This window comes from Alosa pseudoharengus, unplaced genomic scaffold, assembly GCF_046254945.1.
Source record: "Alosa pseudoharengus isolate Yale_2024_CS ecotype anadromous, Long Island Sound unplaced genomic scaffold, YU_APseudo_1.1 YU_APseudo_1.1_scf_3, whole genome shotgun sequence".
Taxonomy (NCBI): Eukaryota; Metazoa; Chordata; class Actinopteri; order Clupeiformes; family Clupeidae; genus Alosa; species Alosa pseudoharengus.
In genome coordinates this window covers 4804022-4821521 of record NW_027468718.1, presented here as the reverse complement: position 1 = coordinate 4821521, position 17500 = coordinate 4804022, and the positions used below count along the sequence as shown (strand labels likewise).

At 46.3% G+C, this 17500-nt stretch overlaps 2 protein-coding genes across 3 annotated transcripts in view; both read right to left on the bottom strand.

Annotated features, from left to right (window-relative positions):
- LOC143100058 (protein O-glucosyltransferase 2-like) overlaps positions 1–8492 on the bottom strand; it is a 59128-nt gene extending 50636 nt beyond the window's left edge. For both annotated transcript variants that reach the window (XM_076262984.1, XM_076262981.1), the window contains exons 1-3: positions 7946–8492; positions 6629–6834; positions 43–248 (exon numbers count right to left, since the gene is read on the bottom strand). In XM_076262984.1, the coding sequence (XP_076119099.1) occupies positions 43–248; positions 6629–6834; positions 7946–8133 (600 nt within the window). In that variant the 5' untranslated portion in view covers positions 8134–8492. The remainder of the gene's footprint in view (positions 1–42; positions 249–6628; positions 6835–7945) is intronic.
- Positions 8493–12141: 3649 nt separating this feature from the next.
- stxbp5l (syntaxin binding protein 5L) overlaps positions 12142–17500 on the bottom strand; it is a 220233-nt gene continuing 214874 nt past the window's right edge. The window contains exons 27-28 of the mRNA XM_076262457.1: positions 13533–13753; positions 12142–12183 (exon numbers count right to left, since the gene is read on the bottom strand). Coding sequence (XP_076118572.1) covers positions 12142–12183; positions 13533–13753 — 263 coding nt within the window. The remainder of the gene's footprint in view (positions 12184–13532; positions 13754–17500) is intronic.

Here is a 17500-nt window from a genome sequence, read left to right as displayed (position 1 = left end):
GTGTGTGTGTGTGTGTGTGTGTGTGTGTGTGTGTGTGTGTACCTTGTTGTCCTTGACGGTGTAGTGGCACAGGCTTTGACGCTGGCCAAAGCGATGGGGGATCTCCTCGGCGATGCTCTGCAGGTGGACCTCTGGGAACAGCGACAGGTCGCTGTCAATCTGAGGGAAGGAGGCGGGGCAATGCATATGCTCCGCCCACACCTTGCTATCAGGCTCTGGGCAGTCACAACCCTCATGATATACTGCACCTGAGAGAGAGAGAGAGAGAGAGAGTCACAACCCTCATGATATACTGCACCTGAGAGAGAGAGAGAGAGAGAGAGAAAGAAAGAGAGAGAGAGAGGTGAGAGAGGCTACGGGGTGACTCCCTTGGTCGATACACCTATGGCAAGACCCCAAACTCAGGAAAACCATGACTATGTACAGACTCAGTGAGCACAGTCTCTCCATTGAAAAAGGCAGACACAGGCAGACCTGGCTGCTCAGAGAGGAGAGGCTATGCTCACACTGCAGCTTGGGGGCTGTGGAGACAGAACTGCACTTCTTAACAGAATGCCCAAAATATGAGGACATACGGACATTATTATTCAATAAATTAAATTCAACCCTCCCTGAATTTCAAACATGGACAAATGAGGCTAAATTGCCTTACATCCTCGGAGAAAATGAGGATGTGGCCATTCTGGCTGCAAAATTTGTAGCAGCGTGCCACAACCTGAGGGACTGCCAGTGAGGCCACAACCACCAACAATGTTGTATATTTTTTGTTATTATTAGAATTGTTGTTTTACCTTTTATGTCTTCTATGTCTACTTGTATGTCCTCTTATTATGTTAATTCCACAATTCTGTTAAACATGTATTTATTTTATTTTTTCCCTCTTATGTGTACATGTAATTGAGCTTTGGCAATAATGTTCATGCAACGTTCATGCCAATAAAGCTTGAATTGAATTGAGAGAGAGAGAGAGAGAGAGAGAGAGAGAGAGAGAAAGAGAAAAAGAGAGGAGAGAGAGAGAGAGAGAGAGAGAGAGAGAGAAAGAGAGGAGAGAGAGAGAGAGGAGGGAGAGAGAGAGAGGAGATAGGGAGAGAGAGAGGAGAGAGAGAGGGAGAGAGAGAAAAAGAGAGAGAGAAGATGGAGACAGAAAGATTACATTACATTCTTAATGGCAGGATCAGAGGGGACTCTTTAGGGAGGTTCACGTATTGTTCAGCTCTTGGAGCTAGTGTAGTTGACTATGCAATCACTGATATGGACCCCACCTCCTTCAAAGCATTCACTGTCAGGCAGCAAACTCCACTATCAGACCATAACCAGACTAACATCTTCCCTAAAATCATAAAGTAGCCAAAAATTGAGTCCAGTAAACTATTCAAACTAAACAAAAGATATAGATGGACTCATGACAGCCCAGGACATTTTATTAACGCTTTAAACTCCCCAGAATTAAAAGAATGCATTGAATGTTACAATTCAAAAGCATTTGAAATCAGCAAAGCTGGTGTTAATAAAGCCACTGATGAATTAAATCAAATATGTCTAAAAGCAGCAGATGTAGCTGGCATGTGTGTGTGTGTGTGTGTGTGTGTGTGCAGATGTAGCTGGCATGTGTGTGTGTGTGTGTGAGAGAGAGAGTGTAGAAAGCAGCAGATGTAGCTGGCATGTGTGTGTGTGTGTGTGTGTGCAGATGTAGCTGGCATGTGTGTGTGTGTGTGAGAGAGAGAGAGAGAGAGAGAGTGTAGAAAGCAGCAGATGTAGCTGGCATGTGTGTGTGTGTGTGTGTGTGTGTGTGTGTGTGTGTGAGAGAGAGAGTGTAGAAAGCAGCAGATGTAGCTGGCATGTGTGTGTGTGTGTGTGTGTGCAGATGTAGCTGGCATGTGTGTGTGTGTGTGTGTGCAGATGTAGCTGGCATGTGTGTGTGTGTGTGTGTGTGTGCAGATGTAGCTGGCATGTGTGTGTGTGTGTGTGTGTAGCTGGCATGTGTGTGTGTGTGTGTGTGCAGATGTAGCTGGCATGTGTGTGTGTGTGTGTGTGTGTGTGCAGATGTAGCTGGCATGTGTGTGTGTGTGTGTGTGTGTGTGTGTGTGTGTGTGTGTGCAGATGTAGCTGGCATGTGTGTGTGTGTGTGTGTGTGCAGATGTAGCTGGCATGTGTGTGTGTGTGTGTGTGTGTGTGTGTGTGCAGATGTAGCTGGCATGTGTGTGTGTGTGTGTGTGCAGATGTAGCTGGCATGTGTGTGTGTGTGTGTGTGTGTGTGTGTGCAGATGTAGCTGGCATGTGTGTGTGTGTGTGTGTGTAGCTGGCATGTGTGTGTGTGTGTGTGTGCAGATGTAGCTGGCATGTGTGTGTGTGTGTGTGTGTGCAGATGTAGCTGGCATGTGTGTGTGTGTGTGTGTGCAGATGTAGCTGGCATGTGTGTGTGTGTGTGCAGATGTAGCTGGCATGTGTGTGTGTGTGTGTGTGCAGATGTAGCTGGCATGTGTGTGTGTGTGTGTGTGTGTGTGTGCAGATGTAGCTGGCATGTGTGTGTGTGTGTGTGTGCAGATGTAGCTGGCATGTGTGTGTGTGTGTGTGTGTGTGCAGATGTAGCTGGCATGTGTGTGTGTGTGTGTGTGTGTGTGCAGATGTAGCTGGCATGTGTGTGTGTGTGCAGATGTAGCTGCATGTGTGTGTGTGTGTGTGTGCAGATGTAGCTGGCATGTGTGTGTGTGTGTGTGTGAGATGTAGCTGGCATGTGTGTGTGTGTGTGTGTGTGTGTGAGATGTAGCTGGCATGTGTGTGTGTGTGTGTGTGTGCAGATGTAGCTGGCATGTGTGTGTGTGTGTGTGTGTGTGTGTAGCTGGCATGTGTGTGTGTGTGTGTGTAGCTGGCATGTGTGTGTGTGTGTGTGTAGCTGGCATGTGTGTGTGTGTGTGTGTGTGTAGCTGGCATGTGTGTGTGTGTGTGTGTGCTGGCATGTGTGTGTGTGTGTGTAGCTGCATGTGTGTGTGTGTGTGTGTAGCTGGCATGTGTGTGTGTGTGTGTGTGTGTGTGTAGCTGGCATGTGTGTGTGTGTGTGTGTGTGTGTGTGTGTGTGTGTAGCTGGCATGTGTGTGTGTGTGTGTGTGTGTGTGTGTGTGTGTGTAGCTGGCATGTGTGTGTGTGTGTGTGTGTGTGTGTGTGTGTGTGTGTGTGTGTGTGTGTGAGAGCTGGCATGTGTGTGTGTGTGTGTGTGTGTGTGTGTGTGTGTGTGTGTGTGTGTGTGAGAGCTGGCATGCAAACATCTCACAAAAGAAAAACAAATAACAAAAGAGAAGGAAACGGTTTGATGATGAAACGTCACTCTGTGTGTGTGTGTGTGTGTTTGTGTGTGTGTATGAGAAGGAAATGGTTTGATGATGAATGTAAACAACTCAGGAAAAAACTGAGACATCTCTCAAACCTTAAACACCACCAACCCGAGCATGCATGTATTCGACAAGACTACCATGGAACACTGAAGCACTACAAATGGCTGCTAAGACAGAAAAAAATTAACCACACAACAGGAATCAATTAAGAACAATCAGTTCTGGGAAATGTGGAACAATCTGAATAAATCTAAACCACAAAACCTACCCATTCAAAATGGAGAAATCTGGAAAAAACATTTTGAAAATTTATACAAAGACATTACGCCCCAAGAATTAAATTCTAATTACAAAACGATCAAGACAAAATTACAATCTCTTGAAAAGGCAGTCAAGGACAACCAAAATCCACTTGATTTCCCAATTACTCAAATTGAACTTGAATCAAAAATGAAAAAGCTGAAAAATAAAAAATCCTGCGGCCCTGATAATATTAGAGGGGAAATGATTAAAAACAGCACCCCTGAGCTGCAAAGAGCAATGCTCAAACTATTCAACCTCACCTTAAGTTCGGGCTGTTTTCCTGACATCTGGAGCCAAGGGTTTATAACACCCATATACAAGAGTGGAGATAAATTGGACACTAATAATTTCAGAGGCATTTGTGTGAACAGAAGTCTGGGGAAGTTGTTTAACACTATTCTCAATGATCGAATTGTAACCTTCCTTATGGAGCACAATGTCCTGAGCAAAAATCAAATCGGATTTCTCCCAAATTACCGCACTACGGACCACATTTACACCCTACACACCCTAATAACTAAACATGTAAACCAAACAAAAAAAGGAAAAATATTTGCTTGTTTTGTTGATTTCAAAAAAGCATTTGATTCAATTTGGCATGAGGGATTATATTATAAACTTTTACAAAGTGGTGTAGGGGGTAAAGTATACCAGTTAATAAAGACAATGTATTCTGAAAACAAAAACACTGTGAAAATTGGCGACAGAATTACAGAATCCTTCACTCAAAAAAGAGGAGTAAGGCAGGGCTGTAGCCTCAGTCCAACACTGTTCAATATTTACATCAATGAGTTAGCGGTGCAGTTGGACCAGTCTACAGCTCCTGGCCTTGCTCTACATGAGAAAGAAATCTAATTCCTCCTCTATGCGGATGACCTGGTGCTGGTGTCTCCCGCTGCACAGGGGCTACAGCAGCAGCTGGACCTGCTAGAGAAATACTGTCAGCACTGGGCCCTGACAGTAAATCTAAAAAAGACAAATATCATGATTTTCCAAAAGAAGCCCAGATGTCAGGAACACAGATACCATTTCAATCTAGGCAGCACCGCCCTAGAGCACACGATGCACCTTGGCTTAATTACCTTGGCTTAATTATGACTGCATCAGGGAGTTTCAGCATGGCAGTGAATGCACTAAAAGAAAAAGCTCGCAGAGCCCTATATGCAATAAAAAGAAATTTCTGGAACATAAACATACCTATTAAAATTTGGTGCAAAATATTTGACTGTGTAATCCAGCCCATTGCGCTGTACGGAAGTGAGGTATGGGGTCCACTCAGTGAGCATAGCTACACTAGATGGGACAAACATCCTATAGAAAGCTTACATGCAGAGTTCTGCCGATTGATCTTAAAAATCCAAAAGAAAACACCAAACAATGCATGCAGGGCAGAACTAGGCAGATTCCCATTGGCCATCAACATGCAAAAAAGAGCCCTCAAATTCTGGATGCATCTCCAAACAAGTCCCACTGACACACTGCATTTTAATGCAGTAAAAACTCAAGATCTGAACCCTGAAAAGAGTCCTCTGAGTCAGCTTGTACTGAGACTAACTAATCTCCCCCTAACAAACATTAATAACTTCTCTCAGACAAGTGATGCTTTCAAACTGAACACCAATAAGATCATTCAAGAATCTAAAGAAAAATATTTGGAACATTGGCAAAAGGAGACAAAAAACCAAAGCAAGTTAGAATGTTACCGGTCAATAAAATCTGAATACCAATTGGAAGAATATCTCTTTACTGTTAGAGATATAAAGCAGAGACAGATCCTGACCAAATACAGACTCAGTGACCACAGTCTAGCCATAGAAAAGGGCAGACTGAGAAAATCCTGGTTGCCAAGAGAGCAAAGAATATGTGGTCACTGCATAACAGGTGAGGTTGAGACTGAGGTGCACTTTCTTCTTCACTGTGAGAAATATACAACTATACGTAAATCATACTTTGACAGGCTTACAAGCCTAATCCCAGGGTTCAGAAATCTAGAACAACAAGAAATAATGGCAGTCTTACTCGGACAGCATGGACAGACAGCAAATCTTGCTGCCAAATACGTCACCGAATGCCATAAGGCAAGGGACAGTGGTTAAATAATTAAATAATTAAATAATCATTACTTTTATATGGCACCTATCCATATAAATACACAGACAAACACCATACATACATGCAACCACGCACACACACACACACACACACACACACGCACGCATGCACGCACACATGCACACACACGCACACACACGCACACACACACACACACACACACACACACACACACACCAGCATGTTTGTTAATCTTGGATGTGTATCTATTTGCTATGTACTGTATTCCAAGCATTCTCTATGTAAATGTATGTCTAAATGTATGTTCTGCTTTGGCAATGCAAAAATATTTGTCATGCTAATAAAGCTCACTTGAATTGAATTGAAAGAGAGAGATAGAGGAGGGAGAGAGAGAGGAGGGAGAGAGAGAGGAGGGAGAGAGAGAGAGAAAGATGAGAGAGATGCTGTCAATGTTCTAATTGTTATGCTGTTTTAATTGTGCTTTGGCAACACTGTACTTACAGTCATGCTAATAAAGCAACCTTGAATTGAAATTGAATTGAATTGAATTGAATTGAGAGAGAGGAGAGAGAGAGAGGGAGAGAGAGAGAGAAGGGAGAGAGAGATAAGATGGAGACAGAGAAAGAGAGAGAGAGGAGGGAGAGAGAGAGAGGGAGAGGAGGGAGAGAGAGAGAGAGAGGGAGAGAGAGGGAGAGAGAGGGAGCAAGAGAGAAAATGGAGACAGAGAGAGAGAGAGAGAGAGATAGAGAGAGAGAGGAGGGAGAGAGAGAGAGAGAGAGAGAGAGGGAGAGAGAGAGAGGTGCATGTAGTAGATGTTAGCTAGCAGACCGTGTGATCTGTGAGTCCTGAAGCATGAGCTTCTTAACACCACACACAAGTGTCCTCACACACCACAGAGACCTAAGAACCGTTCTGCATTCTACCTTGGAGAACATACGGAGATCGGGCTACGTCCTTGTCCTGCAGTAGAACTTGGATGTGGAGGTCCGTGTAGCTGGCGTACATTCGGTACCGCACCACGAAGGAACCATCATTTCGATCCAGAACCTGGATCCAGATGCGGGAGAACGGTTCTGTTGGCGATGAGATCTTCACCTCAAACGTCTTCTCTCCAGGGGAGCGCGTGAAGCTGAAACAGCAAAGCACTCACCTGTCAATCAATCACCACCTGTCAATCCATCACCACAATCACCTGTCAATCCATCACCACACTCACCTGTCAAACCATCACATCACTCATCTGTCAATCCATCACAACACTTACCTGTTAATCCATCACCACACTCACCTGTCAATCCATCCACCCCTACCATACTCATATGTAATCCATCACCTATGAATTCAGTGGGTCGTTACCCCACCCACCTATGGATACATTATGGATTCAGTGGGCTTATATATTACACTATTAAATGGGCCCGCTGGGGGGGGGGGGGGGTAGCATGATTCTAACACTGACAGGGGCCCCCCAGAGAGATCCCCCCCCCCCCCCCCATAATATTATACATTATCAAGGGGCCCAACATTATTGTCTGTCATAGGGCCCAAATTATCTAGCAGCATCCCTGATTCAGTAAGGCCCTATGGATATGATGGATTCATGAGGCCCTATGGATATGATGGATTCATGAGGCCCTCAGTATGTCCCTAAGGTTACATTATGGATTCATTGGTCGTTTATGGTTATAGTATGGGTTTCGTTTCGTGGGTTGACTAGATGCCTCGTGTAGGAATTCCCCAGACGTGAGCAAACTTCTCCGTCAGACATTCCCACGCTTCCGCGCATAAGAACTAAATGGAGAGGTGTGATATATAGCTTCCAGACAGGAACAAAAACATGACGTAGCGAGGGGCAGGGTGGCTGAAAAACTGAAAAAGACATCTGACCCTCATGGATAAAACCAGGTATCAGGGAAACAAGACACAAGCCACCCGACACGTAGCCACACTTCCCGGACGCAGAATTAGAGATAACTGGGATTTTTGGCAGGATTATCAGTTTAGAAGACAAACCCAGACATAACTGATTCTAACAGTTTAGAAGACAGCCCTAGATATAACTGCGAATTCCACGCGCATTCGGGGACTTTACTGGCTCCCCCCCAGGCCTCAACCAACAATACGTTACAATGTCCCATCATATCGATGCCAGCTACAACTGTAACAAAGTTGTGCTACTCTGTTGTTGGGAGTTACGGGCCTACATGACCTACTATATACATGATACACTCCTTACTCACTTTCTCCCGTCGCTGTCAGCAGCTTGAATGAAAAAATAACGCGCAGGGAGGACCACCTTCGCCTTTAGACCTGGTCCCCACACCACACTTTTGGCAGCGCTCGGCAGTGATCCAGCAAACGTTCCGGGTAATATCTGCAACACAAGTGCCAGAACGCACAAATACGACAACAGCGGTTTCCTCAACATGTCGAGTCCAGGCCACTTTGTTCTAGTAGAATGAGTTTGTCGGTTATTGCTCTCGGCAAACACTGCTTCCACGAACTGGTGTCAGCGCCTGCACTGGTCAGCGCGTCCCAACCTTGCGCCTATCAGTCGACATCTGGACAGCAGCTAAACTACGTGTCTCAACTCGAACGGAATACTCAGCGGCTCCTCTGAAAGCATTAACACTAAGTGGACGCTTGTCTTTGTTGAGCTTCGCTCCTAAAGCACATAGTCTAGACTAAGGCAAACTTGAAATTGTTTGGATATTGCATGATCGCCGCGAGGCTTCCGTTCTAACAGTTCCAAAATTTCGCTCGGAATGAAGGGAATCCCGGTGCTGTCCCAAGCACTCAGTCAGTCAGGGCGGAACGACCTGATTAGTTGTGTTGAACACGTTAGGGCGGGACTAAATGGAAATGCTTAAAGGTGATTGGATCATAAAGAGGAAGACGGAACTGTGATTTTTCTATAGGCCAACCATGATAGTTGAATCAGTTAACAGATTTATTACAAGGAACGTAATATTTTCAGGACTATGTAGCAAAGAGAATAAATATTCCAACGTCAAGCACCGAGCATACCTGCCTAATACATTTCAATAGTACAAAGTTGAGCTCAAGAACAGGCAGCAGTCACTCACACACACACACAAATAAAAACCACAGCACAAGTAAATACATCAATCCATGTTTATTTCAATTTGGATTTGCATCAACATAGTTGCAGTTTCATTGTTATTTTTCAGTAACCTCTAAAGCACTACTAGAATATCAAGAAGGACAGGGTGAAACCAATGGAAACCAAACGTTTGCTGCCATCTCAGACGCTAAGGGAGGGATGGGGAAGTGGTTTGGGCTTTGGCAGCAGCACAGGTGTGGTGGTCTTTTAAACACAGCAGAAGACCAGCAAAAGGAGACGACCAATCGAAAACAGACAAATCCAGTGATGTCTGTTGGTGATGGCTTTATTTTATTATTATTATTATTATTATTATTATTATTGTTGTGTTTTCAGTAATGGTTAGTCTATTCAGTCACCCTGGGTTGTACTGCTTACCATATAAAAACTGAGGACACAAACAAAACGGCCAGTCTGAATCACTGCACAGTGTTCCTCCACTGATGGCCATGATCACACACCCAACAGACAGCCTAGGTGGAGGTCAGGTCCTGTCAAACGGGCTACGGACTCTCCAAAGCCGGCCGCCAACCACTCTGCACTGTGACTTCACAATGAGAGGGTTCTAGAATGCTCCAGTCAGTGACATCATCAACGTGCGACATGTGGGGTGTTACCAGTGCATTACCAGCAGCAGGAGGAGAGGAAAACAGAATTTATTCAACTTGACATTGTTTTCCAGTAGCTCTGTTGTCTTATGTATGTGTGTTTGTGTGTGTGTGTGTGTGTGTCTGTGCATGTTTGTGCACAAGTGATTTTGCGTGCATTAGTGCATATGGGTGTATGTGTATGTGTATTCCTGTTGTGTTCTCATATCATGTTCCCCAACGTATACAATGACATGTACAACAAATTCTGAATATACAAATATATTGAAGAGGAAGGATAGCTGTTAGGAACCACAATGGAGAGAGCAGCTGCACACGACACGAACGTCATCTGTAACACAGACAGAAAGCTGAATAAAATAGGACCGATTCAGCTTTGTTAACGACTCCTAGTGCTTGTGTCCCTTTTGTTTCCACGAACAGATATGACATTTATTCACTGTATGATTGCCAAGTGCCGCAGAACGAGCTATACCACTCATATTGTTCACATACATTTAAAACAATACTCTTCATTCCCCACACACACACACTGATTCTCAAAAAAGAAAGAAAGTGTCCCTATAGCCATGTAAAATTCATTATGTAACTGTATGCTGTGTGTGTGTGTGTGTGTGTGTGTGTGTGTGTGTGTGTGTGTGTGTGTGTGTGTGTGTGAATATGTTGTGAATGTTACCAACCAATTTGAGGTCAAATGCGTAAAAGCATGAATGAGAGAAGTCAGAGTGGTCAGTCAGTGTGCTGAGTGCACACACACACACACACACGTACGCACACACACACACACACACACACGTACGCACACACACACACGTACGCACACACACACACACACACACGTACGCACACACACACACACACACACGTACGCACACACACACACACACACACACACACACACGTACGCACACACACACACACGTACACACACACACACACACACACACGTACGCACACACACACACGTACGCACACACACACACACACACACGTACGCACACACGTACGCACACACACACACACACACACACACACACACGTACGCACACACACACACACACACACACACATACGGCAACAATCAGGCACACGCACGGCCATTGGGTGTGTCTTCTTTTAGGCGGAGAGACTTTGGCAGAGAGTGTGTCCATCGCACGAACACACACCCAGGAACAAACTCACATACTAACACACACACACACACACACTTACGACGGCACCATGACCACAGACCACAAAAGGCAGCAGAAGATACCGGATCACAGACAAGTCAAAGGTCATCAAAAGGTCATCAAAACGCCAAATCGCCAAACGACTGAAGAAAATAACACTCCACAACTTTGGTTAAAAATGTGAAAAACAATCAACACTAAACACAAAAGAGAAGAAACACAATACTCTACGACATTAGAAGTTCATTATTGTTTGCTGGGCTTTTAAAAACTCTTCTACCACACACACACTCACAGCGTAAACTCTTCTACGTCACGGTGGACAGACTCTACCCAGCAAGAATATGGCACGTGAGATACGTTATTACGTTTACGTTTGGGTTGCTGATTATCCACACACTCTCCCCTGCTCATCCTTGTCATCGCTCAGGCATCATAGGCATCAGTCCCATGTTCTCACCTACACCTGCCAGACTCTCTCTCCTCATTGGCTCTGCAGGCCCAAGGAGGGGGTGGAGAAAGCTACACCCCTCACTCTATTGTGACGCCATGCGCTAGCAGCTAGTCAGAAGACGGAAGTGGAAAGTGGGGGAGCCAAAGCAAGTTGGAGATTGAGAGGTGCAGAAGCAGTAGGGGGTAAACTGAAGCATCATGGGTATTGAGTAAACAACCATGTCAGTGGGAGACAGATTCCAAGGACTTCTCTTCTTCACTGAAGCATCATGGGTATTGTAGTTTTTTTATTGACCGATTTACTGATTTATTGAATGGGTTTAGGGTTGGAATTCGGAAAGGGACATATTGTTGGTGTTCATTATGTGAAAATGAAAGCAATATGTAATCCTAAAAGAGAATAGATGAGATCAGGAGTAAAAACATATTTTGGCCTCATAGCAATGCAGGTATACACATTTTTTTCTTTGAATTATATATATATTTTGCTATTTCAAAAAAATATAAAGATTTTGAAGTAGTACTTTCTGTTATAGGTGTATGTTAATGTTATTAAATAAAGGCTTCTCTTTCAATTTCACTTTGTTTAAAGTAACATGCTGCTTTTTAATCTGGCAGTTTGATGTCTTTTTTTCTTTCTCTTTGTAAATAGGTCATCCATGTTTGTGTTCATGCAGTTTGGGTGGTGTCTTAGCGTTCTGAATATCTACACTGCCTATTCCCCATATGCCTCCAGTAAGAAGAGCCTAACCCCCCTCCCCCCAACAAAACATACACAGATGGTTTGTTCCACACCAACAGAGAGGGGATCGTCCCCTCCCTCAATAACACAAATGGTACATGTCCGCGTCTCAGCGCGGTCTGACCACGTCTTCTGTACAAGAGACCAGAGACAAACACAAAGGTAGTCTGTGTCCATCCATCCCCTATGTCCCTCTCCCTCTCCCTCTTCTCTTCCGTCTGTTCACCTCCTCCTCTCTTCATCCCTCTCTCCATAGAAGACTTAAGATCCAGAACAGCAACAGCCACAGCACCCCCTCCTGGTGAAAGGGGAGAATGCGCTCCACCGCTGAGCCTTTCTACCACTGGTACCACTTCTTGTCCTTACACCTCAGCATCAGCTGTGGAGAGACAGATGGCGAGAGAAAGGAGGGGATGGAGAGATATGGACAAACAGAGAGATGGGAAGAAAGAGTGATGGAGAAGAGAGAGAAGAAAGAGAGAGAGTTCATTAGCATCAGTTATCTGATTAGCATGCTTAAGTGTGCAGCAAGTTTGGCTAACACTCCATTTCTCTGGTACAGCCAGGTGACCCTTGACCTTGTGTTTGAATCTCCCCTAAATGTCTAGTCATTCCCTATGATGTGGATATTCTTAGCATGCTAGGAAGTGCCTTTAGCATGCTAATTTGATTATTTTAGCATGCTAGAAAGGGCCATCACTGAGATTTGATTACTATGCTAGAACATTATTAAACATAGTTTGATTACATTAGCATACTAGAACGTTCTATTAGCAAGGTATGGTAGCATGGTAGAATGTGCAATCAACGTGGTTAGGTTATTTTAGCATACTAGAAATGGCTGTTAGCAGGCTTGATACGTATACTAGAAAGTGCTACAGGGTTTCTGGTACATTGCCTTGCTTCCTCTGTGCGTCTGAGTGTGAGCTGTTTTTGGAGAAGGCCTCATGGCTATCAGCATGGCATAATTAGTATACTAGAAATGCTATCAGCATGGCATAATTAGTATACTATATTAGCATGGCATAATTAGTATAATAGAAATGCTATCAGCATGGCATAATTAGTATACTAGAAATGCTATCAGCATGGCTTAATTAGTATACTAGAATTGCTATCAGCATGGAATAATTAGTATACTATATTAGCATGGCATAATTAGTATACTAGAAATGGCTATCAGCATGGCTTAATTAGTATACTAGAAATGCTATCAGCATGGAATAATTAGTATACTATATTAGCATGGCATAATTAGTATACTAGAAATGGCTATCAGCATGGCTTAATTAGTATACTAGAAATGCTATCAGCATGGCATAATTAGTATACTATATTAGCATGGCATAATTAGTATACTAGAAATGCTATCAGCATGGCATAATTAGTATACTATATTAGCATGGCATAATTAGTATACTAGAAAGTGCTGCATGGTATCTGTGGTGCAGCTGCTTCCTGCATTGCCTCTGCCCTCCTCTATATTGCTCCCTCTGTGTGTACCGTGTCTGTGTGTGTGTGTGTGCGTGTGTACCCTGTCTGTGTGTGTGTGTGTGTGTGTGTGAGTGTGTGTGTGTGTGTGTGTGTGTGTGTGCGTACCGCGTCTGTGTGTGTGTGCGTGTGTGTGTGTGCGTACCGCGTCTGTGTGTGTGTGTGTGTGTGTGTGTGTGTGTGTGTGTGTGTGTGTGTGTGTGCATACCGTGTCTGTGTTTGTGTGTGTGTGCGTACCGCGTGGGCGTTTTTGGAGAAGCACTCTGCGCTGGTCATCATTAGAGCGGTCCGATCTTCCAGCTCGCCCAGCCGCTGACCCCTCTCGTCCAGAGCGATGCGGGCGCGCGCCAGGTCCCCGACCACCCCGCTGGCCGCCACCTTCATGCCCTCCATGCCCCCCTGCCCTGGGATGTGCTTCGCCAGGCTGCCCGACGCCTTGCCCGCCACCGCCTCGCCAACTACATAGAGGGCGCGCAGGTGGACACCAGGAGAGAGGAGGAGGAGAGGGAGGAGAGGGGGGATGGAGGGATCAGTGAGACGGAGGAGAGAAGAGGAGGGGGAGAGGGAGGAGAGGGGGGATGGAGGGATCAGTGAGACGGAGGAGAGAAGAGGAGGGGGAGAGGGAGGAGAGGGGGGATGGAGGGATCAGTGAGACGGAGGAGAGAAGAGGAGGGGGAGAGGGAGGAGAGGGGGGATGGAGGGATCAGTGAGACGGAGGAGAGAAGAGGAGGGGGGGATGGAGGAGAGGGGGGATGGAGGGATCAGTGAGATGGAGGAGAGAAGAGGAGAGGGGGGATGGAGGGATCAGTGAGATGAGGAGAGAAGAGGAGGGGGGGGATGGAGGAGAGGGGGGATGGAGGGATCAGTGAGATGGAGGAGAGAAGAGGAGGGGGAGAGGGAGGAGAGGGGGGATGGAGGGATCAGTGAGATGGAGGAGAGGGATGAGAGGGGGATGGAGGGATCAGTGAGACGGAGGAGAGGGGGGATGGAGGGATCAATGAGACGGAGGAGAGAAGAGGAGGGGGAGACGGAGGAGAGGGGGGATGGAGGGATCAGTGAGATGGAGGAGAGAAGAGGAGGGGGAGAGGGAGGAGAGGGAGGATGGAGGGATCAGTGAGATGGAGGAGAGAAGAGGAGGGGGAGAGGGAGGAGAGGGGGGATGGAGGGATCAGTGAGATGGAGGAGAGAGGGGATGGAGGGATCAGTGAGACAGAGGAGAGGGGGGATGGAGGGATCAGTGAGAGGGAGGAGAGAAGAGGAGGGGGAGAGGGAGGAGAGAAGAGGAGGGTGAGATGGAGGAGAGGGAGGATGGAGGGATCAGTGAGAGGGAGGAGAGAAGAGGGGGTGAGACAGAGGAGAGGAGGGATGGAGGGATCAGTGAGAGGGAGGAGAGAAGAGTAGGGGGAGACGGAGGAGAGAAGAGGAGGGTGAGATGGAGGAGAGGGAGGATGGAGGGATCAGTGAGAGGGAGGAGAGAAGAGGAGGGGGAGACGGAGGAGAGAAGAGGAGGGTGAGATGGAGGAGAGGGAGGATGGAGGGATCAGTGAGAGGGGAGGAGGGGAAGAGGGGGTGAGACAGGGAGGGGGGATGGAGGGATCAGTGAGAGGGAGGAGAGAAGAGGAGGGGGAGACGGAGGAGAGGAGGGATGGAGGGATCAGTGAGAGGGAGGAGAGAAGAGTAGGGGGAGACGGAGGAGAGAAGAGGAGGGTGAGATGGAGGAGAGGGAGGATGGAGGGATCAGTGAGAGGGAGGAGAGAAGAGTAGGGGGAGACGGAGGAGAGAAGAGGAGGGTGAGATGGAGAGAGGGAGGATGGAGTGGATCAGTGAGAGGGAGGAGAGAAGAGGGGGTGAGACAGAGGAGAGGAGGGATGGAGGGATCAGTGAGAGGGAGGAGAGAAGAGGTGGTGAGACAGAGGAGAGGAGGGATGGAGGGATCAGTGAGAGGGGAGGAGAGAAGAGGAGGACGGAGGAGAGGAGGGATGGAGGGATCAGTGAGAGGGAGGAGAGAAGAGGAGGGGGAGACGGAGGAGAGGAGGGATGGAGGGATCAGTGAGAGGGAGGAGAGAAGAGGAGGGGGAGACGGAGGAGAGGAGGGATGGAGGGATCAGTGAGAGGGAGGAGAGAAGAGGAGGGGGAGACGGAGGAGAGGAGGGATGGAGGGATCAGTGAGAGGGAGGAGAGAAGAGGAGGGGGAGACGGAGGAGAGGAGGGATGGAGGGATCAGTGAGAGGGAGGAGAGAAGAGGAGGGGGAGACGGAGGAGAGGAGGGATGGAGGGATCAGTGAGATGGAGGAGAGAGGGGATGGAGGGATCAGTGAGACAGAGGAGAGGGGGGATGGAGGGATCAGTGAGAGGGAGGAGAGAAGAGGAGGGGGAGACGGAGGAGAGAAGAGGAGGGTGAGATGGAGGAGAGGGAGGATGGAGGGATCAGTGAGAGGGAGGAGAGAAGAGGGGGTGAGACAGAGGAGAGGAGGGATGGAGGGATCAGTGAGAGGGAGGAGAGAAGAGGAGGGTGAGATGGAGGAGAGGGAGGATGGAGGGATCAGTGAGAGGGAGGAGAGAAGAGGAGGGTGAGACGGAGGAGAGAAGAGGAGGGTGAGATGGAGGAGAGGGAGGATGGAGGGATCAGTGAGAGGGAGGAGAGAAGAGGGGGTGAGACAGAGGAGAGGAGGGATGGAGGGATCAGTGAGAGGGAGGAGAGAAGAGTAGGGGGAGACGGAGGAGAGGAGGGATGGAGGGATCAGTGAGAGGGAGGAGAGAAGAGGAGGGGGAGACGGAGGAGAGGAGGGATGGAGGGATCAGTGAGAGGGAGGAGAGAAGAGGAGGGGGAGACGGAGGAGAGGAGGGATGGAGGGATCAGTGAGAGGGAGGAGAGAAGAGGAGGGGGAGACGGAGGAGAGAAGAGGAGGGGGGGATGGAGGAGAGGAGGGATGGAGGGATCAGTGAGAGGGAGGAGAGAAGAGGGGGTGAGACAGAGGAGAGGAGGGATGGAGGGATCAGTGAGAGGGAGGAGAGAAGAGGAGGGGGAGACGGAGGAGAATAAAAAAGGAGGACGGGGATATAGAAGGATGAATATAAAGAGGAAGAAAAGAGGATGAATATAAAGAGGAATGGGTAGAAGGATGAATATAAAGAGGAATGGGTAGAAGGATGAATATAAAGAGGAATGGGTAGAAGGATGAATATAAAGAGGAATGGGTAGAAGGATGAATATAAAGAGGAATGGATAGAAGGATGAATATAAAGAGGAATGGGTAGAAGGATGAATATAAAGAGGAATGGATAGAAGGATGAATATAAAGAGGAATGGATAGAAGGATGAATATAAAGAGGAATGGATAGAAGGATGAATATAAAGAGGAATGGGTAGAAGGATGAATATAAAGAGGAATGGATAGAAGGATGAATATAAAGAGGAATGGATAGAAGGATGAATATAAAGAGGAATGGATAGAAGGATGAATATAAAGAGGAATGGGTAGAAGGATGAATATAAAGAGGAATGGGTAGAAGGATGAATATAAAGAGGAATGGATAGAAGGATGAATATAAAGAGGAATGGATAGAAGGATGAATATAAAGAGGAATGGGTAGAAGGATGAATATAAAGAGGAATGGGTAGAAGGATGAATATAAAGAGGAATGGATAGAAGGATGAATATAAAGAGGAATGGATAGAAGGATGAATATAAAGAGGAATGGATAGAAGGATGAATATAAAGAGGAATGGGTAGAAGGATGAATATAAAGAGGAATGGGTAGAAGGATGAATATAAAGAGGAATGGGTAGAAGGATGAATATAAAGAGGAATGGGTAGAAGGATGAATATAAAGAGGAATGGGTAGAAGGATGAATATAAAGAGGAATGGATAGAAGGATGAATATAAAGAGGAATGGATAGAAGGATGAATATAAAGAGGAATGGATAGAAGGATGAATATAAAGAGGAATGGATAGAAGGATGAATATAAAGAGGAATGGATAGAAGGATGAATATAAAGAGGAATGGGTAGAAGGATGAATATAAAGAGGAATGGGTAGAAGGATGAATATAAAGAGGAATGGGTAGAAGGATGAATATAAAGAGGAATGGATAGAAGGATGAATATAAAGAAGGATGAATATAAAGAGGAATGGATAGAAGGATGAATATAAAGAGGAATGGGTAGAAGGATGAATATAAAGAGGAATGGGTAGAAGGATG